At 43.5% G+C, this 23,841-nt stretch overlaps 1 protein-coding gene and 1 long non-coding RNA gene across 2 annotated transcripts; one reads left to right on the top strand and one right to left on the bottom strand.

Moving 5' to 3' along the window:
• The first annotated feature begins 1,231 nt into the window (after positions 1 to 1,231).
• LOC147231692 (uncharacterized) lies at positions 1,232 to 11,781 on the top strand. Its single transcript, XR_015106481.1, has 4 exons — positions 1,232 to 1,675; positions 5,531 to 5,748; positions 10,623 to 11,066; positions 11,759 to 11,781. It is a non-coding gene; the product is annotated as an uncharacterized LOC147231692 (long non-coding RNA).
• On the bottom strand, positions 4,788 to 14,299 carry LOC147231691 (tomoregulin-1-like). The gene is made up of 10 exons (XM_086150666.1): positions 14,049 to 14,299; positions 11,713 to 11,822; positions 10,570 to 10,699; positions 9,853 to 9,879; positions 9,632 to 9,722; positions 9,319 to 9,467; positions 6,696 to 6,743; positions 6,478 to 6,589; positions 5,581 to 5,742; positions 4,788 to 5,020 (listed from the first exon to the last, which is right to left on the bottom strand). The coding sequence occupies exons 1-10, from the start codon at positions 14,173 to 14,175 to the stop codon at positions 4,936 to 4,938; spliced, it is 1,041 nt and encodes a 346-aa protein (XP_086006792.1). The 5' UTR covers positions 14,176 to 14,299; the 3' UTR covers positions 4,788 to 4,935.
• Between the last annotated feature and the right edge of the window lie 9,542 nt (positions 14,300 to 23,841).

Genomic DNA, 23,841 nt, shown 5'->3' with positions numbered 1-23,841 from the left:
GGGGCTGCGGACTCGTCAGGTCCAGGATCTCAGGGTTCCTCTTTAAGGGTGTGGTAATTTGAAACAATGAACATTTTAGAGACAGTGGCCCAAAAAATATCTTAATTTCTCATAAAATGTGAAAATGACAAATTCAAATTCATTCTGCTTTTAAACAAAAAAATCTAATTTAGTAAAAGTACACATCTGAAGATCTGCCCCCTCCCACATCCGCAGGGGCGCCAGCATTTTAATCACCCCTAATTCAGCGCGAGTGAACGTCTGCAAGTTCAGCTCGATCTTTAAATCCCGGGTTCTGAAATAGAGATGAATGCGGGGTGGGAGTGGGGGGCGGGGGGGTGATCGGGGGGGTCAGATAAAGACGTGACACGGATACCTCTGTGTTCTCTGCTGCTAAAAATACGGTCCGAGTAAAGTGACTCCCCGGCCCTCTTTGGGACGCCAGCATGTTAACGGGATGGAAACCCCCCACTGCCTCCGCCACCCATTTTTTTCCTCATCCATCTCCTCAGCTGTCACCTGTTTGAGCGGAAAAAAAAAAAAAAAAACACACTTTCCCACCACAATCAGTCATATTTCACACAAATCCTGCTAGCTATTAGCATTAGCATTGTAGTTAGCGCGGGTTCCCGTCCCATGAAGCTCCGCGGGTTCCTCAATGCAGAGCGTGACCAAGAGGGAGCTGGTCTCTCTGCGCTCAACATGCAACGCATCAACATTCCTCGGCCGTGCGTCGGAGTTAGCGTCATGCTAATTTTCGCGCAGGTCTCCCTGCAAGGTACTTTAAGCCCCGCCTCCTGGGGACCATGTTTAACATCAGGGGCCAGGCGATGAAGAAATTGAAATCTGCAGAAAGCATTCAACCTTCAATAAGCTCTTTATCTCTTTCAGTAATCAATTTTTGCATTCAGGGATTTATTTATTGAAATTGCATGTTTTCTCCTGCCTTGGTTCTCTCCATATTCCCCCCCCCCCCCCCCCCCCCCCACTGTCAAAAACAGTCAGCAGGTTTATTGAAACCTCTTAAACTGTCCGTAGGTGTGATCGAGAGAATGGATGGTTGGGATTCTGCGGTCTGTGATTGACAGGTGACAAAATTAAGCCCCGCCTCTCGGCCCCAGTGCCAGTCGGGATTGGCTCCCACCCGTCGACGACCCCACGAGCAGGATATGTGATACTGATATGAATGAAAGTTTGAGATGAGATGGACATTTGGGAGGGGGTGCGCCCATCGTCCTTGGAATCGAACACTCCTGGTTCGATTCCCGGCTCCTCCAAGTGTGTCGAAGTGTTGTTGAGCATGAAGCCCCAACCGCTTCCTGGGGGGGAATTTCCCCCTTAAAGTTTAAATTCACGTAAATGCGCGCTTTGTCTCAAGCAGGAAGTGGCGTCTCCGAGTTTTCGGGTTCTCGGGTGCACCCGGTGGCCTCTGCACCCGGAGAACCCCGGCAGGAGGTGGGAAGGCGACGACGGAGGAGCGAAGGTGTCGAGGATGTGAGGAGGAGGAGGATGAGGCCGATGATGAGAGAAGGGGACTCCCCGACATCTAAAAACCCCTCCACCAGCTGCCGCGTGGAATTATACCACAGTCACATCTATATTTACACCGGTGAAGGAGACAGAAGCTACGGCGGCCGCAGGGAGCGCTTGGTTTCTGCACCTCTGCGTCACTCCGGTGAGTTGATTTAAGTTCTGGGAATTCTTTTTTGCAATACAAATCAGGGGCAGATTAGCCGTCTGCCCTTGAGATGCCTTGGCCAAGACAAAAATAATCTAAAGATGGCTCCAGCTGGCTCTTCCTTTTAGTCGAAAGAAATGCGACACAGAAAGAACAGTATGATTTGATTTGACACATTCTGCTGGTTTTAAGCTAAATTAAATCTAGTTGACTGATTTCTGGTTCCACCTCAATGTTAAACTCCTCGCCGGGTCCAAGGCCCCTATTTTAGCAAATTTGTGCTTCGTTTTTCAGCAAAATTTTTCCACTACCGTCTTCCAAACAACACCAATCGGGGTGTTTTGGATAATGTGGTCTATTTTTCCAGGAGAGAGAACTGAGATCGCTCCAAATTCTTGCCAATGTGCTGCCACCTGTTGGCTTCGGGTGCAACACGTCGACCGGCCCGTCGAGTCACAACAACACAGCGTGGGTTTCAAACTAGCTGAGAATTACAAAAAAGAAATCGTTATAACACTCTGGGCGATTTCAAACTGGGTAAATTACCCCGAATTAGCTTGTTCAATTGTGACAGGGGGTCTCTCTCTATGGAGTTTCCAATATTCCCCACTGCGTTGGTGTCCTCCCACCATCCAAAAACATGCAGTAGCTTCATTGAAGACCCTAAATTGCACAAATGTGTAAATGGTTGTGATCGAAAAAAGAGCCGTCCAGCATGAACCCGCCTCTCATCCCAATGAAATCGACTACCACTGCGATCCTGAGTGCAGGATACGCGGTACAGAGAACGAATGAATGGATATGAGGTTATCTGTCAATTGACTAAATCCTCAAAAAAAGGGAAAATAAGATAGGAAAAAAAAACTAAAATTTAGCCCGAAATATAGATTTTCAACAACGTTGAAAAAAAAAAAAAACGTAATTGACTGGTCAGAAAAAAAGGGGGGGGGACAAAAAAATTACCTAATTATGTAGTTGCCCCCCCCCCTCCCCAAAAAAAAAAAAACCCATAGAAATGAATGTATGCATGTATGTCGTTTTGAGATGGTTATTTGGCAGAGTGATGACTTCTGAATAACAACTACTGGTACTTTGGATTTTCGGTTATTGAATTGCAATATTTTTAAGTTGCTTGGATTAAAGTGTCTGCTAAATGACTGTAATGTAATGTAATGAAATGTAATATAGTTGATTTAGCCGAGGCTGCAAACAAACCATAAGAGAAATTAATTTCTGTTAAATGAGTATCAAACACCATCAGGGGGAAAACTAAAAGAAGAGGTGAAAAGGTCAGCCAGCAATGACAACAAGGCGTTTTTTTTTTGTTTTTTTTTTTGGAGAAGACGATCATTTAATTCTACTTGGGCTACAGCACAGTCTAAACAACCACGTCACTGGTTCATGCAGGATACGACGTCTACGCTAGGATCCGGTCCCCGCCGCGCTACGGTAGCATCAGCAGCGCTCCGGGGGAACCTCAGCTTATTGAAATTTCTACCACAATTAAAGGACCGACATGTACACTTAGTACCAACGCTACAAATTATATATATATAAAAAAAAAGAAACAAACAAACAAATAAGAAGCTCGACCAACAGAAAAAGCAAAAACATTTAAATTAGCATTAGCGTTCCAAAAACATCCCCTCCCCCATTGGAAAAACAAAAACAACAATCCATTTCCGGAATGGTGTCATCTGAAAATCAAGCAATAAAATAATTATAATAACAACCTGTACATTTCAGCTTGTACCTTATTATTTTAAACAGTAGAAAAACAGCATTTTGGTTTTCAGGTGCGTCATAAAAATAAAAAAAAATACAAGAAAGTCAAACACAAAGACAGTTGGACCCTGTGAGACGCAGAATAACAACAAAACACAAACAAAATATCCTTCAGCGGAAATACAGCAGGAGGCGCCGGCGGTCCCTGACGATCCTAGAATCTTGGTGCAGCGCCCCCTACGGTATCAAGGCGTTGTAGAGTTTGGTCCAAAATAGAAGTAATAAACAAGCAATTGCAGATAAGTTAGCTTACCGGTGTTAGCATGTCGAGCGCGCCGGCGTGAAGGTGCGTTTTGAAACGAAAAAGGGACGTAAACATCAGCATTCAAAAGGCAAAACGACGGACGTAACTGGCCAAACCAGAGTTAGCTTGCTGACGTTAACTCAGGATGCTAACATCACATGATTAAGTTAATATCCTGTGATAAAAATGGCAGGTGTTCTTTTGTTTTTACATCAGTTGCTGGCTTGTTTTGAACACACCCACTAGATAGCGGCGGCAGTTGCCTGACACGCGTGTGAAATGTTTGCGCTTGATTGAAATGTGACACGTTGAAATGTATTTAGCATTAGCAAAGAGGTTAGCTTAACTCCAAACCTCGAGTTTCTATGAAGAATTCTATAATTATATAATGTTATATAACTATAATATTCTATAAAATACTGGACAAAGGTATGTAGGTTTTATTGTATAAGTTTATGTTCATGTTAGGCATCTATAAATGTGGGGTTTTATTATCAACTCATTTTTCTCAGGTTTTCTCAACTAGTGCGCCGGCTATCGAGGATTCCCGAGATAATTCATCTTAGAGGAACAGTCTTATTATTTTACTTCCTAAAACATTTTTTTCCTAACTACAGATCAATTCGATAATAATTCAGAAAACAGGACTTGGGGGACTTCTGTTGAATAAAACCATCTAGGCGGTAAACGGCTGCGTGATTGGCTAGCAGATATTTTGGACGCGCGAACAATGTGAATCCAACATAAAACAAAACAAAGCGTTTGCGTCCAACAGGGTGTAAACAAACTGAGCGAGAGAACGATCCAAGTGTTTCCAGGCGAAGGGTCCGGAGTGACTGTACAATCAGATAAATAACATTTCTGAGGATCCACAGTGATTCAGAGTCTGACGGTGACAGCAGCTCCGCTCCGTGTGATGGAGATAAAAGTAAAAATCTGCAGACGACGACGACGACGACGACGGGAGTGGGGGAGGGGACACAAAACCGTCCAAAAAAAAAAAAAAAAAAATAAAATTTTCAAACGCAGAGGAAAAATCTCAAAAATAAGGCCCCTTAAGAAATGTAAAAATATATTTGAAAAGAAAAAAAAAAAAAAAGGGGAGGGTTAAATAAGAAAAAGAGGCACCAAAAAGTCGAGATATCAAAAATGCAGTCAGTCTGTGTGGTACGAAAAACTCGGGATCCGTTAAAAAGGTGAGGGGCGGAGAGGGCGGCGGGGGACGGGGCTACATCATCCGGGACGACGTCCCCGATGGGAAGTGGCCCAGGTGCTGCTTCTGCCGCCGCCCGCGCTTCGTCTTGTTGCAGCGCCTGCGGGAGATCGGCGTGAAATCAATAGCAGTTTATCAGCATGCGTGCCACAGACGCCACGGGGAAAAAGGACGTGTTCTTGTTATATATTCAACGTTCTACATAACCTTCTTATTTTGCTCCGGTCTGCTCCCTCCCACAGCCAATCACACGCCTTCATCTAATCCTCTCCTCTGCATCCTTTTCTCCCACGCCGACTAACTTCACATCCTCCTTCAGTCCATCCGTTCTCCTCCTGGCAGCTCCAACCTTCTACTCAGATCTTCCCTCTCAAGCCATCTCAGTCTGACGTTTCCGTCCTCCTCACTCCCAAAGACAACCTCGTCTTCATTTCTTCTAGTTCTGCCTTCTGTCTTTTCCTCAAGTGTTTCTAAACCGGCCGACGCGGCTGCTGTGCGCGCTAACATGCTAACACGCTAACATGCTTCCCGAATAAACGTATAAGCCGCTGGTTCCGAATGTCAAACTGCTATAAAAACGTTAAAATGCGTTTGTTTTGTTTTATTCCAGCTGTTCAGACTATTCAGCTCATCGTCGCTCGTACGGCGGGACGCGCGCACCTGGTGAAGCACATGACCACGGCGACGATGACGGCGATCTGCACGGCTCCTATGATGGCGGCGATGAGGACGTAATGCAGCTTCTGTCCGCTGGGCACCACGTACAGAATGTTGAAGTCCAGCAGCTGGTCACAGTGATCGCCGCCGTACGCTGCCTCGCACCTGCAGGTCAGGCGTTCATCACATCACACATTGCATTGCGGGGGATTTTCTTAACTGTGTGGAATGTTAGCATCCGTGGCTTCTTTTAGCACCATGCAGACATTTTAATTCCAGGTTAATTTATAAATATTTTTCTCTCGGGTGCAAAAATATTTCACGATTTTTGTCTCGCATTTCATCTTTTATTGACGACGGGTCCCTGCACTGTTAATAACACGAGAAAATATCAGGCCAGGGACGCCCAGAAACAAACATCGTCACAGTTCATACTTTAAACCCCCCCGGGTATTTTGCCGATTGATTAATTTTCCACAGACGCGCTTCTTTCACCCCCTTCCCCGCGGATGATCAGCCATAACATTACCAAATAAATCGCTTTAGACGCGGCTGTTTATTTTGGCGCCGGGCACCGTCGATCATGCCACGGTGATACACTCAAAGGATTCACTATTTCACCAATGACTGTAGATAAATGAGCTAACGTGCTAATAAAAAGGCTGAAAGTGCGCCACCCGCTGGTTTGGCCTTGCGCCTACAGGTGTCCCACTTAACCTTTACCTTTTTTTTTTTTTGTTGTTGCTTTAAGGCTGTTTTAAAACAAAACTGAAGTTATTCAAACGCTAAGTTAGCATCAACCAAGACGCCATGATAAAGAACAGCTGCAGGTTAGCGTTAAGCGGGGAGCAAGCTTCGCTAGCTACCGAATGCTAGCTACCTTCCCGGGTCAGGTCTTACCTGCAGGTCGCCAGGTTGTTTTTCATCTCGCATTGGCCGTGCTCGCAGAAGTCTTTGGGGCAGGAAGCGGCGCCGTCCAAAAAGCCCTCCCCTTCGCCAGGTTTTGAGACAGCTGAGGGCGAGAATAAATAAAAACCAAATCAAGCTCCGCTTTGTCGGTTGTGACCGGAGGAGGGAGAAGCTTGAACGACGGGTAGCGGCCGGCGCGTCTTACTCACCGTAAACGTCGGGTTTCATCTTTACGCCGTCGTCCTTCCTGCTTTTGTCTGGAAAACCGCAGAGGAAGAAGACGTTTAAATTTGTGTGTTTGTACCAGTTTTTTACGACATTGTCTTATTCTTCACTCGCCTTTTTCCAAAAACCTTAAACCTTAAATGTTGAGCCCTGCTGCTCAGTTGTGCTGCCAGGTCGGGAAAAACCCAGGGGGATTACAAAGTGTTTCCAAGGGATTCATCATGACAGCTGAATTCAAAGCTAGTAGAAAATTTGTTTTTTTTACAGGGGAAAGTGTTACGGCGGCGCAGTGGTTAGCGATTCCACAGGAAGGCTGTTCGATTCCAGGAGGGACGTCGTTCTGTGTCGAGTATCTAAAGTCTCTCTCGGCCAGTGACAGCTGGGATTCAGCCAACATTGATTATAGATGAATGAATGAATGAAGGAATGAACGAGTGACAAGTCAACAGTCCAGAGGAACGGAGAGTTTGGAAAAAAGGTTTGAGCAGGTTGGAACCGGTGGAGAAAAGTGCATGTGTCAAACACGAGGCCCCGAATGTGGCCGTCTTAAAAGGTCTGATTGTCTTAAAATAAACAAGTCGAACACGTACATTGACCATTGAACTACATTCCCCACAATTCACGCCGATCGTGTTACACGCAAAATGACGGCATCACGCCGTTAGATTTCGGCGTGTCCACGTCAATGCCATTTTCAACAAGTGGAACTGAGAAATACAAATGATCCCTCGATGTCCAGGAAGAGGAAAGTTGATGCGGAAGAAAGGCTGTTTCAACAAAGATGGGAAGAAAAACCGGTATGACTTTTGTGTTCTAAGGCAGCGTCCTTTGTCAACAAGTACAATCTACGTCATGATGTCATTTTGACATCAAACATGGAGCTAAGTATGCCAAAGTTAGCCTTCCAGGAAAGAAATTTGTCTGAGAATTAAAAAAACAGACTACGTCGGCAGCAGAATGTGTTCACGAAAGCCGCATCCAAAACACTGCGGCGGCGAAAGCTAGCTTTTGTAACACAGCGATGAGTAATCATGTTTTTTTTTTTTACATCTCTGCAAATGCATATGTTACATTTTAGATTTGAACGAGTAATAATTTCAGTTATTTAACATTAAGGAGTAATTATATTTATTTGACATTACATTTGGTGACATGTAGCTACATTTATACTGTTACCGTTACATGCGGCAACCATTATGATGCTGTGGCCCTCGGGGAAAATAAGTTGGACACAGAGATGAAGATGTTCAGAGATGAAGATGTTGAGGTTCTCTTTGGGAGTGACCAGGATGGATAGGATCAGGAATGAGTTCATCAGAGGAACAGCACATGTTAGATGTTTTGGAGAGAAGGTCGGAGAAGCCAGACTGAGATGGTTGGGTCATGTACAGAGGAGGGATAGTGAATATATTGGTAGACGGATGCTGGAATTGGAGCTGCCAGGCAGGAGGTCTCGAGGAAGACCAGAGAAGATTTATGGACGTAGTGAGAGAAGATATGAAGGCAGCTGGTGTGAAAAGAGGAGGATACAGAGATTAAGGTTAGATGGCGAAGGTTGATTCGCTGTGGCGACCCCTGAAGGGAAAAAGCCAAAAGGAAAAGACGAAGAACGAATGAATGAATGTTTCGTTCCAAGATGACAGTTTGTTGTATGAAAGAATTCCAGGTGCCGCTGGGCGAGAGGCAGGGGTTTGAATAGGCAACTAACCCCGTTTACGTCCTCCATGAGCCTGCTGAGGGTTTTCAGGACGGCGGGTGAAAGACGGAGAGAAACCGAGTCGGCCGTGGAAATGGAAACCACGGCCCTTCCCCCGTCCACCCCAATTTACAGGTCGCAGTATTTGGCGAACCGTCCTGATCCAGGCCGGTTCAGGAGGGTCTGAACGCAAAGTAGCGAAGCAGTTTGACCTCTTTAAATAAAGCAGAAGTGTGTGTGTGTGTGTGTGTGTGTGTGTGTTTATGTGTGTGTGTGTATGTGTATATGTATGTGGATATGTGTGTGTGTGTTCAGATTGTAGGTCAGATCTTCATTCAAAATAGATGAGTCTTGCTTTTTATTGTTTCTCTTCATTCCTTCGGTCGCTTTGTTTCTCCATCACCTCTCCTTCCTCTCTTGTACTCTCTCCTCATCCTTTGCTTTCTTTTCTTCTGATCTCCATTTATCTGCTTTTTTTCCCTCCCAAGCCGTCCTCTCTTCCTCTTTCCATCGTTTTCCCCGCCCTTCTCTTCTTCTCTCCACCGTCATCCCCTCCGCTGTATTCCATCATTTCACTATTTACTCCTTTTTTTTCCTCCACCTCTTCTTTCTCCTTCTGTCCATCTTTTCTTTTCCGTCCTACGGCCGTTTCTTTTAAGCTCCCTCTCTTCCTCCTCTACTTTTTGTCCAGCTCCATTTCTCCCTTCATCTTATAATTTTTCAAACTTCATCCTCATCTCTTTTTCTTCTCCCCCCCTTTGTTTTCCTTTCCTCCCTCCATCTCTTCCCTCCTCCTCCTCCTTTCATCTAATCCATTGTTTTCTTACTCTGATCTGTCTGTTGGTTCAAGTGTTCACACCAGGTCGTCTGTCTGTGTGTGTGTGTGTGTGTGTGTTTGTGTGTCTTGTTACCGTGGCAACGTCCAACATGTTTAATGTCGATCTTCAGCTGTTTGAGACAGGACGCCTCACGGACGTGGCACGGTGTGTCGTACGTGACGCCGTCGTTGCCGCACACAGGGTTGTCGTTGTGGCCATTACACACTATGTTACACATGCAGCTGGATAAACAAACACACACACACACACACACACACACACACACACACACACCAACTGGTTTAAGACTTTTTAAAGCAAGATTTATCACATTTCAAGTTCAGAAATGAAGACATTAACGTGAAAGTTAGTTTGTGTGTGTGTGTGTGTGTGTGTGTGTACTAACAGCGTGTCCTCAGAGTCTTCATCGCACTCAGCGCCAAATTTGCAGTTCCCACATTTGGAGGCCTTTTTGCCGCGTCCGGAGCCTTCGTCATCTGCGGAGAGAGGAGGCGCTGCGTCACCATCAATTCAATTTGATCACGAGTCGATAATTTTGGAAGTGTCTCAATCTTAAATCAAAAACAAACTAACAAAAAAAAAAAAAAAAAAAGGAAAAAATTTTACCTCCGTCTCCAGATCCCGAAGCTCCGTCTGAAAGAAACAAGAGTCATTGTTTGTTTTTTTCCCCACATCCTCTCATTGATAACAGATTGCTTGTCTTTCGTGTAAATATTCCGCCGCTCATCCATCGGTTGCAATCAGTTGACCTTTGACCCGCTTCATGCTAGTACAAACATTAGCATCAGACTCGGGTCACGGTCCGCCACCGCCAGGATTTGTTTTTACAAATTAACCTCCTCACAACGGGGAGGCAGATTCCACTCCAGTTGGAATCGAGCCGGAGATCGTCTTGGTGCTCGGCTAGCGTAAGCGCTAACCGCTCATAAATATTGTCACAAACAGTGCGACTGAACATCCATTGCCATGGCAACGAAGAATGTATCCCACTCCCTTTCCTGACAAGTGTGACGGTTCTGCTGTACAATGTTTACCGTCACGCCGTTCCAAGTATTAGGCCGATCCCTTTTGCAGGCGGGTTGAAGGTTTTGGGTGGAACATCGCGGACGAGAGACCCTAAAATGTTCCCGCTCTGACGTCTCATCCCTGAGCGAAGGAGGAAGCACGGCGAGGGCTTCTTTAGAAACCTCAACAAACCTTTTCTGTTTCTATCATCGGTTAAAATAAAAAAAAAAGAGCTGAAAATCGCACTGAAATTTCACAAAGGGGGCAGGGTGTGTGTGTGTGTTTGTGTGACGCGAGGCGTGCCGAGCGGCGTGTTACCATGGTCACAGGGTCCCTCTGACACGATGCTGATGGCTCTCTGCTTCTTGCAGGCGGCTCTCCGGAGGAAGCACTCGTTCTGGTACATGTCTCCGTTGGAGCCGCACACGGGGACGTACTTCTTATGGCACTGGATCACACACACACACACACACGTAACACACACATGCCAATGAATAACTTTATTTTAGCAAACATACTGTAGCTGCAGGATGGGTTGGGGTGTGATCCCCGTCATGAGGGCGATGAGCTGCATCGAAGCAAACGCACCCGGCACGTAAATGTTGATGACATTAAACCGAAACCCTACATTGAATTTGGGTTCCAGAGCATAAAAATATTTCATTTTCATTATAGGACGGCTTACAACTCCTTCATTTAAAGAGCTTAAATCCGTTTTAAGAAGTAGCTGTTAGGCTCAAAGGAGCCGCCGCGGAGCGCGACGTCACGATCAAATATCCACGTTCACACAACGCTGTGGCTGCTTCAGGACCATGGTGAGTGTGAAGGCATAGACTGGAGATAGAAAACTGCCAAAAACAAATATCGTAATTTCCCAACTACAGAGCGCACCTGAATATTTTTCAGCACTGGCTGAAAAAAATCTAAATAAAAATGTGTACATATGTAGGCTGCACTTGTATATAAACCGCAGGTTTCCACGTTGTAGCAAAGAAAGATGTTGTGTTTTTTTTCAACTTTTAAATAAATACATCCACAGATACGGAGTAGAAATACTTTTTTTTCTGATCAGTGCCTGTAACAAGGCTGATGAAAAAGATTAATAACAAATAACACAAGGAAATGTTCTATTTTCTACCCCTGCTTTGTCCTAGTCCGGCTGATCGCTACCTTCCTCTTCTTCCTGCGCACTAAAACCGTTCAAGTTGTCTTCTTCAGTGTCGGATTGAACAGCCACAAAATTTCACGGTCATTTCATTGGTCCGATGTGACGAGGCTCAATGTTTTGGTGGCGTGAAGCTTGTGAGCCCCAAAAAAAAATCCATAAATTAGCCGCATCATGGTTTAAGCCGCAGTGTTCAAAGCATATAAAAAAGAAGTGACTTATAGTTTGGAAATTACAGGACTGCAGGTCCAGAATGATGATGTGTGTGTGTGTGTGTGTGTGAGACAGTGACTCACATGGAACTGACAAACACACTTGATGTCGGCTCCGTTCTCGCGGCAGGTCCCTCCGAAGCGGCACGTGCCGGCGTCACACACGCGCAGATCGCTCTTCTTCTCCGACATGTCTGCAAGCAGAGAAAAGCGTGACGTCTTCAATGCGCACGTGCACGTGCGTGAGAGTGAGTGAGCTTGAATGGACGCTTTTATCTCCTACTATCAGTCAATCCATCAAACCAATTAATAGCTTTTGACTGCTTGTTTTCAGAGGCAGCGGCAAAGGCCTCACACACACACACACACTCACACACACACACACACACACACACACACACACACACACACACACACACACACACACACACACACACTTGGGCCTGAACGCTGGCATGAGTCCCAGACTGACACGGCTGAAGAATCATCGGATGATTAACCGGGAAACGGGACGTTGAATACATCACGGAGGTATGAAAACAACAATTGAGAATTAATGGGGAAACATTTAGGTAGAAATTACTTGAAAATTAGAATCCCGCGCACACACCCGCGCGCACACACCCCGACCCCCGAGTTTGTTTTTTAGCGGGTCGGTGGTTTCAGGTGGCAGCAGATTGGCTAGCGGCGTCTCCTATCAGCCAATTACAGGCGGTAATTACAGGGGTCACGACCCCGGCTTGCCCTGTAATTAGCGAGTGCCTTAACGTGCCGTAGCTGGAGAACTGAAAGAACCCGGAGTTGCACCAAATCGCGGGCTAAATCTTGAGTTTCAGTAACTGTGGCGACGTCAAAAAAAGGGATTCAAAGAAAAGAAATCTAGTTTGTTAAGACTGTTGTTTTGTTGTTGCCTCCAAATTCCTCCAAATGCTCCATGAAGGGAAAAACAAGCCAGAAATGTTAATGCTAGTGCTAGCCGTTAGCCTAGCCTCAATGTTAGCAAAGGAGTAATGCATAAATTAGCATCTCTGAGAGCGTTCCAGGCTGCCGGGGTCTCTGGTTGAACGCTGCCGCCGGCGCAAAATGCGGAAATCAAAAATAAATAATTATAAAGCGCCGGGACCAAAACCAATCAGCCCGTTTAAAACCAGACGTTTCCATTAGCTGAATCTGAGCTCGTTTCAAAATCATTACGTTTCCCCCGCCGTCTTGCTGACGCCGCGATTTTAAAGGTCCCAGTCGATCGAGCCCGGAGAGCTCGTCAGTAAATCAACGGGATGAAACACGATGCGGCCGGTACAGGAGACGATGCGCTGCGAGCGCCGGCCCTCGGGGGCCCAGAGGACGCGCCTCGCCTCTGGATTCCAGGTCACCGACTCCGAACTCCGACGGAGGGCGGCCTCCCGGAGGAGCGTCGCCGTTGAGAATGCTGGTGGAAAAGAGCTTTCATAAAGGGGGGGGCATACGAGACACAAAGACACACCGCTGGCGCATAAAGTAATTCCGACTTAAAACGAAACCTTGCACGGTGTATTTTTCAAGTTAGCCTAACAGGGTTAGCCGCTATCTTAATATGACTGCATACGCTAAGCTAGGCCGCGGTTTCCCGTTGCCAGTTCGGAAAGGGTCCGAGCCCGTCACGATCGCGCGTGATCGTAAAAACCCATCGATTCCCTTTCATTCCGATTTTGCCCTCCTGATCCTGAAAACATTTCTGTTAGTTTTCCCTCGCGGCCCCTTCGATCGGACACCGTGTCTATTTCTATTTCGTACTATATTAGCAACATTCTTATAGATTTATGAGGCATTTTGTTAGTGCATCCTTTTTCTTTTTTGAAATATAAATATTAATTAACAATACAAACTCATTCACGCCCCCAGGACATTGTTCCATGAAAGCGTCAAACTCCCGACTTTGACAACAACAAGCATTTTTCATCTCAAGCTCTGCAATTTGAGAGTTCCTGCTCTGGAGTTTGATGTTGGGTACAAACACACACACGCGCACACACATACACACACTCATTTGGCCTCGCCCTGGATCAGCACCCTGTAATTAACCCTAAAATAGAGCCCAGCTAAAGTGTGGGGTGACCACACACACACACACACATACACACACACATGCTGCAGAATGGAAGGTCTTGAACTGACACACATACAACATGGCTGCTGCTGCTCTTCTTGCTCATACCTCCCCATCATCCTCATCACCTACGATCACCGGTTCCGTTGTCATGGATACCAAGCCAACATCGAACCCACGCCGGAGAAAAAACAAAACCAACCCAGAAACATCTGCATCATCTCATCGTCATGGGAACACACACTTGCACATACATAGAGGATGACGTTTTTTTGGAGCTCGGAGAGGAGGAAGGTCGACGGCGACCTCTGACCCCTGCGGGCCTGGGGCTCACCTGGGCAGTCGGCCTTCCCGGGCCCGCAGTCCACGCCGCCGCCGCCGCCGCCACGGGTGAAAGAGCTCAGCGCTGCGGGCAGAACCAGCAGAACCAGCAGACAGCAGAACCTGCACGCCGGAGCCATGATGGAGGAAGAAGGGTGGCGGAGGTGAAGACACTGAGAGGTGACGGATGAATGGAGGTTAAAGGAAGACCGATGGAGATCGAGGGGGAAGGTGGTGGGAGGAGGGACAAATGTCTTTTCTGGAGTCTCCTCTTAGAATAAAATTCCAAAAAAAAAATCCAAAAGGAGGAGCAGGGGGGGGGGGGAAGGTAGATCCAGTGTCCCGCGTTCCTCCGCGTGGTCCGCCGCTCCTCTCACCCGCCGCGGGAGGTCTGGAAGACGGGAGGAAACCGACGGGAGCGCCGGCGGAAGGCAGCGGAGCCCGGGATAACAAAGCCGAGCAGGGCCCGGGGCTGCACACACACACGCACACACACACACACACACACACAGATCCCCTTTACACTCCCACCCCCTCCTCCAGCACCGCCGCCGCCGCCTCTCCTCACAGTCCGGCCGGAGCCTCCATCCCCCAGCCCGGCTGCCTCGCACTGGAACCGCCGCGGAGAAGCGCGCCGCACCGCGGAGAGACGGGATCCGGCCGGAGGCTCGCAGCGGCTCCCGGCAACATCCGAGCCGGAGCGGAACGCGTGTTTGGCGGCGAGGATGCACGGAGGCGGTCGCTGTGAGGGCGGATCGGAGCGGGACTTCTGCTTCTGCTGGTTCTTCTTCTTCGCCTTTTTTTTTTTTTTTTTTTTTTTTGTCCTCCGGAGTCACATCAACAAAGGCCCGCTCACGTGACCTGAGATAGGCCCCGCCCCCGCCGGTGACGTCACAACGACGCTCAATATCTGTTCCAGGTGATTTCACTCTTTTTTTTTAATCTTTTTTTTTTTTTACATTTAATTTTTATTTACGCGCTTTGATGGAAAATTTTCAAATGATCGTCGGTCATACATGTATTTCATCAATACATGTATTGATTTATTAGTTGGAGAGTTAAAACTTCCCGTTGATAAATCGTGAACAATTCTTCCTTGTATTTTTCAGTAATGCATGATATGTGTAATTTATCTGTCTATTTATATTTATTTTTATTCTGTACATACTGCAATCCAGGAGATGTCATGGCAAAAATGTCACTGTGCTTGCACAATGACAATTAAAAATCTTGATTCTTGATTCTTTAGGGTATTTCTTTCTCATCCGTTAATGTTTTGTGAGAGATTAATTTCATGGTCTTTCTTACATTTTTTTCATTTCTCCGCAGGGTTGGCTTATTGACTTAAATGTGGTCAGAACATATTTTCAAATTGTACATTTAATTTTTATTCTAATCTAAAAGATTATATTTTATATTTTTACACTTCAGAGTTTATTTATTGTATTTATTTTTTAATATGCATTCAGAGGTTGACTTGTGGGATCAGTGTAGTACATCTCATCTCACTATCATCATCATCATCTTATTGAAGGTCTGATTATCTTAATTATTTTATCTTCTTGATTTTTTCCATTGTATGATTAAAGTTAAAATGGAAAAGGCTGCTTTATTTTTATTTCCCCTGGTGATTTTTTTTTTTTTTTGTAATGTTGTGATAGTGTCTTTGCAGAAAAGCATCAACTCCCATGTTTGCAAATGTAAAAACACAAAAGCTTGGCTTCACTTTATAAATCTGTGAAAAACATGAAATTACAGTGAAATTGGAAAATAGCATCAGAAATCCAAGCTCATCGCCTGGAACTGAGCCTGGAACATATTCCACATATTTATCTTAAATTTATCATTGTATTCTGAAATAGTAAAGCCATTTTTTATGTTAATACAATTATTATTACAATTATTGTTATGATTAGCATTAATTAATTCCGTAATTGTCAATATTGTAATTGTTGTTATGGTAGTGTTGTTGCTATCATTATTATTAGCATTATTGTGTAAAGGGAACCCGGCGTGGGAGGATAAATTGGCATAAATATGCTAGAATATGTTGCTAAAAAACAGGATATTTATTTCTTTCAAATTCAACTTATAATTTATTTCAACCCAGTTTTTTCCAACCTTTTTTTTAACCACGGCACATATTTTACATTCGAAAAATCACACGGCACACCACCAAATAATTATGTCAAAAACATTTTTAATGAAATAGAATGAAACAGTAGTTTTGTTGCTGAGCAATGACAATTCATTTATAATTTTTTTGTACTTTTGCACTTTGTGTCTTAGAGAATGTGTGAACAAAAGGCAGCATTGGCAAAAAGTTGACTTTGGCTTTAACTTTCGACTTCTACAATGATTTTTGCAGACAGGTTGTATTAATGTCTCTGCCACAGCGTGCGGCTGTTTGGATTTAGCAATGAGTTCAGCAACTTTATAGGTCGCTTTCAGAGCTTTCTCACTCGTCTTGCAGGTTTTCCTCAACAACGCTGCCTGTTTCTCAGTCTGTTTATGCAAATGAACAAAATAGTCTGTCTTCTTATCTAGAAGTGAAGGTTGTTTAGTTGGGCGATGGCGTTGAAGTTCGCCCGGAGCCGTGGCACCGTTGAACAGCTCTTCCACACATGTGGGGCGTAATGGAGGCGGTTCGGTTCAATCGGGTGAGTGGGCATTTTCCTTTATTAATTCATTTATTTACTTTAAAAAAAGGAACATATTCCTGATTGATTTTTTTTTAAATTATTTTATTAAAATAATAATAATTGGAGAGGGTTCTATATTTTTAGTTTGTTTTGTTTTATTTTACTAGCGCTATGCATGCTGGGTTGATGACGTAAACAGGTTGCATTGCATTGCATCAATAAACCTAATAATGTTGTTGAAGGTCTGTTTGTCTTTATTAAGAAATTTATTTACTTTAAAAAAAGGAACATTCCTCATTGATTTTTTATTATTTTATTAAAGTTAAACTAGAAGAGGTTGCTATATTTTTATTTCCTCTGGTGACTTTCTTTTGTTTTTGCTAGTGCTCTGCATGCTGGGTTGGTGACGTCAACAGGTTGCATTGATTTTTCACTATATGGAAAACGGTGACGTTGCCACGTCGAGCCGCTTTCAGGTGCAGTTTTCCGTCCGAAGGACATAAAGGCACCACTGTATATATTGCTTTTTCTTACCTCTACACTTTGTATAAACAATTATAGTGTGTTGCTTATGAAATCCACAAATTGGCTCTCCATATTTTGCCTACCTGGGGTTGAAGGTCTCAACAAAAAGCTGAAGTTTTGGCGGGCATACTGGCTTCCGCGAGGGTGACGTTTATTTTGAGCGTCAAAAAATAATAAATAGAATTTTATCTTAATATTCCAAGATCTCAATAATCTTCCAATTTAGAACTAAATAAAAAAAAGGGTCTAGAACATTACATTTACATTTACATTACAGTCATTTGGCAGACGCTTTTCTCCAAAGTGACTTACAAAAAGTGCAATTCAGACAAAAAGTGCCTCTTCGCATCTTTGTTTGTCTACATTTTGAAGCTCATTTTTACTTCTGTCTTCAGTGTATCCACCTCGCTCACGTCTCTCAGCTCCAAATGGGAAGAGTTGCACAGATTACAACCGTTTTTGCTAAAATGAACGGAACCGAGTCCAGATCAACCTTATAACATCACTACCCAGATAACATTGTGACGTAAATGACAGTGGCGGTTTAACACAAGAGTTTTGTTATAGTTTTTATGCAGCTGTAACAATGGCGGCCTACGAGTAAAAAGTTTTTTTTTCAATTTTACACAAACTAGGATATGCATTTTTTATGCAGCCGGTACAAATATTGATCAAATAGGACAATTCTATCTTGCTAAATCCCCTAAATCCCAGTGCAGTTGCATGTGTGTAGAAAGTAGGTTCAACGCACAGGTGTGTTTGAAATGACACAATAAACCGCTAGATGGAGACAAACACCTGAATAAACGACGCTGTGCTTTAGTCAAAGAGATGACAAAAAATAATTAGATTATGGTCTGTGTGAAGGGGATTGTTGCTCGTTCTGGATCTAAATAAAAATAAAAATTACATTTTTTCTTTACATTCTGCGCTGCTCCTCAAAAGTCATTTTGGGAAAAAAGAGTTTATGAAAAATCACGTAGACCAGGGCTGTCAAAACTATTTTTGGTCCGAGGGCCACTTACGACTTATTTTGATGTTAAGGGGGCCGGACCAGTAAAATCATTATTCAGAATTAAAACCAAGTCCCAATTTTTCCTTTGTTTGAGTGTAAAGGAGGTTAACAGGTGAATTATAAAAATCTTTATAGGTCATGAACTGTTCCTCTAAAAAATACATGATAAATTAATGTTAAAAATGACTATTTAAAAAGAATTGATGAAATTACACCCTAAAAATATTGTTGAGTTAAAAGAGAAAATCTTGTCACTGTGAGAAATTTGCCACTAGAATTGTTAGAAAATTGATTGTTAGCATGTATAATCGGAGGTATCATGTTTACAAGGCTAATGGTGGCTATTCTGGTTATTAAATAAATTTTTTTAATTTTGCCGTTTTTTTTTTTTTGCTGTCGTTTTTGGGATTTTTTTTTTATAGAAACAAGAAAAGAAAATATTATTTTAACCATGTCACTAGACTTTTTTTTCCATCCAAAAATCATTTTCCTTTCAAATGTTGAAGCAAAAAATATATTGCAGTTACTTTTCCATTTTTTCCTTGCCCGTTTTTTTTTTGGCTGCACAAACACAAAGATTTGATCTCAGGCAGGGGGCCGCAAAATGTTGTTCCGAGGGCCGCGAGTCTGAGACTCCTAATGCAGAATTTAATTTCCCACTTTTATTTTTTCAATACAACACCAAACGGTTTGGAGAACTCCTGATGAAAAAAAACTTTTTTTTTCTATTTTTGAGAAATATATCAATTGAAGGAATCCTTCGTTCTGCTCGTATTAAAAAATGTGAATTGGACAGGATGGAAGCGTTTTCTTGCTTTTAGAGACCTGTTTTGTCATGAATTCTCTCCGGGTGGATCAAGGATTTCCTCACCTTCCAGGTCGCGCTCTCACTACGTTCAAGCATTCCTCTTTCTCTCGCCTGCAGGTTTGTGGCGGCCGACCGCTGATTTGGGGGTCGAGAGGCAGGGTTTGAGCCGGAAGGGTCACCTGTCAATCAAAGGGTCAACAGGCAGACTCTCATTGACAGCTGAAGAGTCTGGATTAGAAAAAAAAAGGAACAAAAATTAAACAAATGATTGTAAAAAAAAGAAAAGAAATCAAAGAGCTTCAATTGAGTTTAGTGAGATTATTATATTATATTATATTATATTATATTATATTATATTATATTACATTACATTACATTATATTATATTATATTATTTAAAAACACATTAAATACACTCTATTCCAGTTTTTTCGAATAGTTAAATCAAATGCATCCATAAATGAACGTCAATATACACATATGATTTAAACATGAAATAAAGAAGAGCAGTAATTAATGTAAAACTCGCCAAACTTCACCTCGATTGTAAAGGTGTCAACCGTAATTGTAGCTTATTTTCTCAACTCATTTGAGAGATGAAGAAATACACATGTTTCATATCTACAATAAGGAGTTAAAATGCAAACTACTGTTCATAATTCAGTTTTATATCTATGATGTATGTTATGTCTAAATAAGTTAAGTGCTTTACATGCTTTCATTTCTATTTCTAATGATTCCATAGATCCACCAATTTAAATGATATCCATATATATATGTATATATGCACATTATACACACACTCACACACATATATACATGTACATACATACATGTATATGTAAATTTCTAAAAATATATACATATATATATAAATGACTTGTGCAATATATATGTATTTATAAATCATAATTTTTTGTCAAACAATCCCATTGGCAAGTAAAGATAATGATGTAAATATATATATATATATATATATATATATATATATATATATAATATTATATATGCATAAATATAACGTGTGTGTGTGTGTGTGTGTGTGTGTGTGTGTGTGTGTGTGTGTGTGTGTATTTATTTACTAGCTCGAATCTAAAACAACAGTGGAGCACTACAAGCACATTACTAATTCATGATTTAGCAGTTTTCAAGTCCACTGGGTCGTTGGATTTTTACGTCAGTAAGTTTGGTGAAAATCTTGATGACTGAATTAAAAAGAAAAGAAAAAGAAAATTAATGCATTAGAATATTAGTCCCGGATCAGATTTTAGGTGTTTTCATCTCATCTTTTTGGTAATTAGCTCAACTATATTAGCTTGATATCGTCCCTGTCATTCATTTTTATGTAATAACATGATAATATAGCATAATAACGATAATTCGCCATTTTCAAACAAATCTCAAAGAACAAACAGGCTACATTACAAAGCAGACACGCAGAAAAATACTTTCAAATAATCACCTGTGCGTTTCTACTCGGGATTAAGAGAATGAAAGAATGAAGAGGAGCGGATTTATGGGCCTGCCGGCGGCGAAGCCGAGCAGAAAGCAAGGCGAGAATTGATATCATTTATGATTCACATGAGGAGCAGCAGCTTCTCCGACGGACGTCCGCCTCGGGATGTTTGCCCCCGACTGGCGGCGAGTATTGATCCCACACACACCCAGCGCAGGATGATGGTCTAATCCGTCTGGGCTCATTAGCCGACTCCCTCCTTCTTCTAATCTCCGGCGTTCCTCCCCTTCCTCCTCCTCCTCCTTCTCTTCTTCTTCTTCTTCCCCTCAGATAGATCAACTTTGCAGTCGGCGTCCATTTTTCTTTTATTTCTTAATCATTATTTCCCATGGATTCTTTTCCGAGCAGACGCAGGAGGAGGATGGGAGGGCCGAAGAAGAGGAGGTCAAGTTCTGTCATCTCTCCAATCGTATTGGCTTTCTTTATTTTATTTTTTATCCCTCCTTCTTTTATTCTTACTCACACACACACATACACACACACACACATACACACACACACACACCCACGCATCAATTTCCACTGAAAGCCCTCAGTCGATTTAGCTGATTCCACCTGCAAACATAGGAAGCTCATTAAGCCGCAGAAAATAGGAACAAACACTCGTCTCTCTGTGGGAGGGGAGGGTAAACAAGCATTTAAAATGTTATAAATTAGGCAGACGAGGAAAATAATGGTTCCAAGTTTTCCAGAGAATAGCTTTGGATAATCATGTTTATTTTTCGTGTCCTCTTTTTGCTGTTTGTCTGTTAAAAGTCAGTTTAACCATCATGTTTCACTTCCCCGTGGCCACCATATTGACAACCTAAAAACAAAAAGAACAGGGTTAAAGAATCCCTTAATATGTATTTTTTTTAGCGGGTTATCAATAATCAGTGCCGGACCTCCGATTTTTTGGGAGCCGGGGGCGAAAACTCTATGCGGCCCCCCCGGCGCTGCATCATCGCACAGTTCATTTTAACCTTAACTGTTTTACCTTGTAAATGTTTTCTTTTCACTATGAGCAACTCTCAAGGTGTCATTAGACCTTTACTAGTAATAAACATGAGATGCGGCGTTGTTTTTTTTTTTTTTTCACGGCCCATTACCAAAGCGCTTCTGTTGAACTCGCCCGTTTGTTTTCGTCAAACACGGGAACCACCGAAAAGCTAGTCCCGTAATAACCTTTTAATTGCCGCGGGAGCCGCCCCGGGAGCCGCCGTGATGTCACCGCCTCCCAAGTTGCTCATTGGTGGAGCCCCCACCCACCCCACACACACACACACACACACACACAAACACTTTTTTTTTTTTTTTTTTGGCATCGAGGAGCGCGTGAAAGGACGATTGTTGTAACGTGTCGAAGGCGACGTGCCGAGACACCGCTGCAGCCGGACTGAAGTATGACTCTGGACTTTGTGTGTGTAATCGCTCGCATTAAGCGTGTGTGTGTGTGTGTGTGTGTGAGAGAGAGGTTGCAATCCAATCAGTGCCATTTAGACAACTTTTATAACCTCTTATTATGCTAGTAAATGTATGTAATTATAATTTGATGTAATAAATATGATGACAATGAATATCAACTTCAAACGCAGTAGAAAAAGTTCACCGGTGTTTGTGTTGTGAATCAGCATTTTTTGAGAAAGATTAAGGATGGGGTGTGAGTAATATCCGTTGAACTCTGACTAAGATTCAATCGGAAGTCAGAAGTCGATGACATTCGAACCCGATGAAGTCGAAGGCCACCCACGCCCGCAGCCCAGGATGGCGGCGCTCACCTTTTAAGGGTTTATCCCCGTCCCGACTTACAGCCGGGGGCATCGAATCGGCCAAACGTCCGATATTTCACCAAAAGTGAAGCGATTGGGCCGCCTCTGGAGCACGAGCCCGACGCTCAGCGACGCCTCAAGGTCACCCCAGGGTCGAGGCCCGAAAAAAGCGGATCTCAGAATCAGAATCAGAAGAGTCCATCGATCCTCGAGGGGAAATTGCTTTTTGTCAGAAGCAGAAAATAAAACAAAAAGAACAGTAAAGATCAAAATAAATAAAAAAAATTGAAATTAAAGTATGTAAAAATATCTTTAACTTATATACATGTGTATACATGTGTATGATTACATGTAGTAATTATGTGTATAGGTAGGGGTTGTTGTATTGTAAAATATCTATTGCACAGAGACCAACGAAATTGCACATATGGAGAACTTTTGAACGTGATGACCTGGGCGGCACGTCGTGGAGCGGGTCGGTCACAGCGTCCAGGATGACCTTCACCTTAGATGTCAATCGACGCAACGCAGAGGTTCCGATGTTTGGACAGGCCGCTTCTGTGCAAGTAGCATCCGATGACTAAACCCTTCCATGATCGCGGAGGAAACCGATGAGGAGTCACCGGGTCGGTCGGCTCGGTTAGTCTACAGTGAACAGCCGATGGTGAAAAGCGAAACTCCTTATAACAGACACTCCCTTTCTGTTGGCATAGCAACGCAGTTGCCACACACACACCTGCTACTTTGTCCGATTCCTGCCTCTTCACGTCTTTGTTTGTCTTCATTTAGAAGCTCATTTGGACTGTTTCGGCGTCCTCCTCCACGCTCGCGTCTCTCAGGTCTGAGGGGAAAGGGTTGCGCACTTAACGGTTTTTGCAGCGCGCGCTAAAATGAAGGGAACCGAACCCGGGTCGACCTCGTGATGTCACGACCCAGACGGCGTTGTGACGAAAACGACAATGGCGGTTTGATACAAACTAAGACGTGGTGAGAGATTTTGTTATCGGTTTGTGCAGCTGGTACATCCATCCATCCATCCATCCATCCGTCGTCCGACTTTACACACAAACAATCATTCACTTACTCATTCGGGGCATTTTTACCAATTTTTTCCAATTAATCTGCTACGTTTTGTGGGAGGAAAGCGGAGAACCAGGAGGAAAACCCACGGAGACACAGGAGAACATGCAAACTCCACACAGAAAAGGTCTTTCGTGCTGTGAGGCCCGTCGCTGGTCCGAATATTGATCAAATAGGACAATAACTATTGCATGTAACTCCACTATACGTGATGTGGACATTTGGATGTTTGTGCTTCGAGTTGAAACAGCCCCACATAAAGGAAGCGTCGCTATTGGTTAGAATGAGATCACATAGTTACGTTTCTGATTTCATCCAAATCCGATCAGCATCCGCCGGCGTCGCCTCACCTGTGGCCATTTCTGCCCGGCGACGGCCTGTCGGCTTCCGTTAGGGACAGGTGAGCGACGAAAATCCATTAAGCGGTCCGTAAATGTATCGTGGCGGGAAAAAAACAAAATCAGCATCGGTG

Source organism: Fistularia commersonii, chromosome 8 (genome assembly GCF_037954325.1).
Source record: "Fistularia commersonii isolate RoL2024-O1a breed Wild chromosome 8, RoL_Fcom_v1.0, whole genome shotgun sequence".
NCBI classification, from domain to species: domain Eukaryota; kingdom Metazoa; phylum Chordata; class Actinopteri; order Syngnathiformes; family Fistulariidae; genus Fistularia; species Fistularia commersonii.
The sequence above is the reverse complement of the archived record's forward strand: the minus strand, read 5'-3'. Positions and strand labels throughout refer to the sequence as shown.

What these genes read in the sequence shown, in the direction of transcription:
- LOC147231691 (XM_086150666.1), bottom strand. Translation starts at nt 14,175, where the DNA reads ATGGCTCCGGCGTGCAGGTTCTGCTGTCTGCTGGTTCTGCTGGTTCTG. An exon ending in ACATGTTGGACGTTGCCACG is followed by an intron (nt 6,744 to 9,318) that starts GTAACAAGACAC and finishes GCGGTTTTCCAG; the next exon opens with ACAAAAGCAGGAAGGACGAC. An exon ending in AACAACCTGGCGACCTGCAG is followed by an intron (nt 5,743 to 6,477) that starts GTAAGACCTGAC and finishes CCTGACCTGCAG; the next exon opens with GTGCGAGGCAGCGTACGGCG.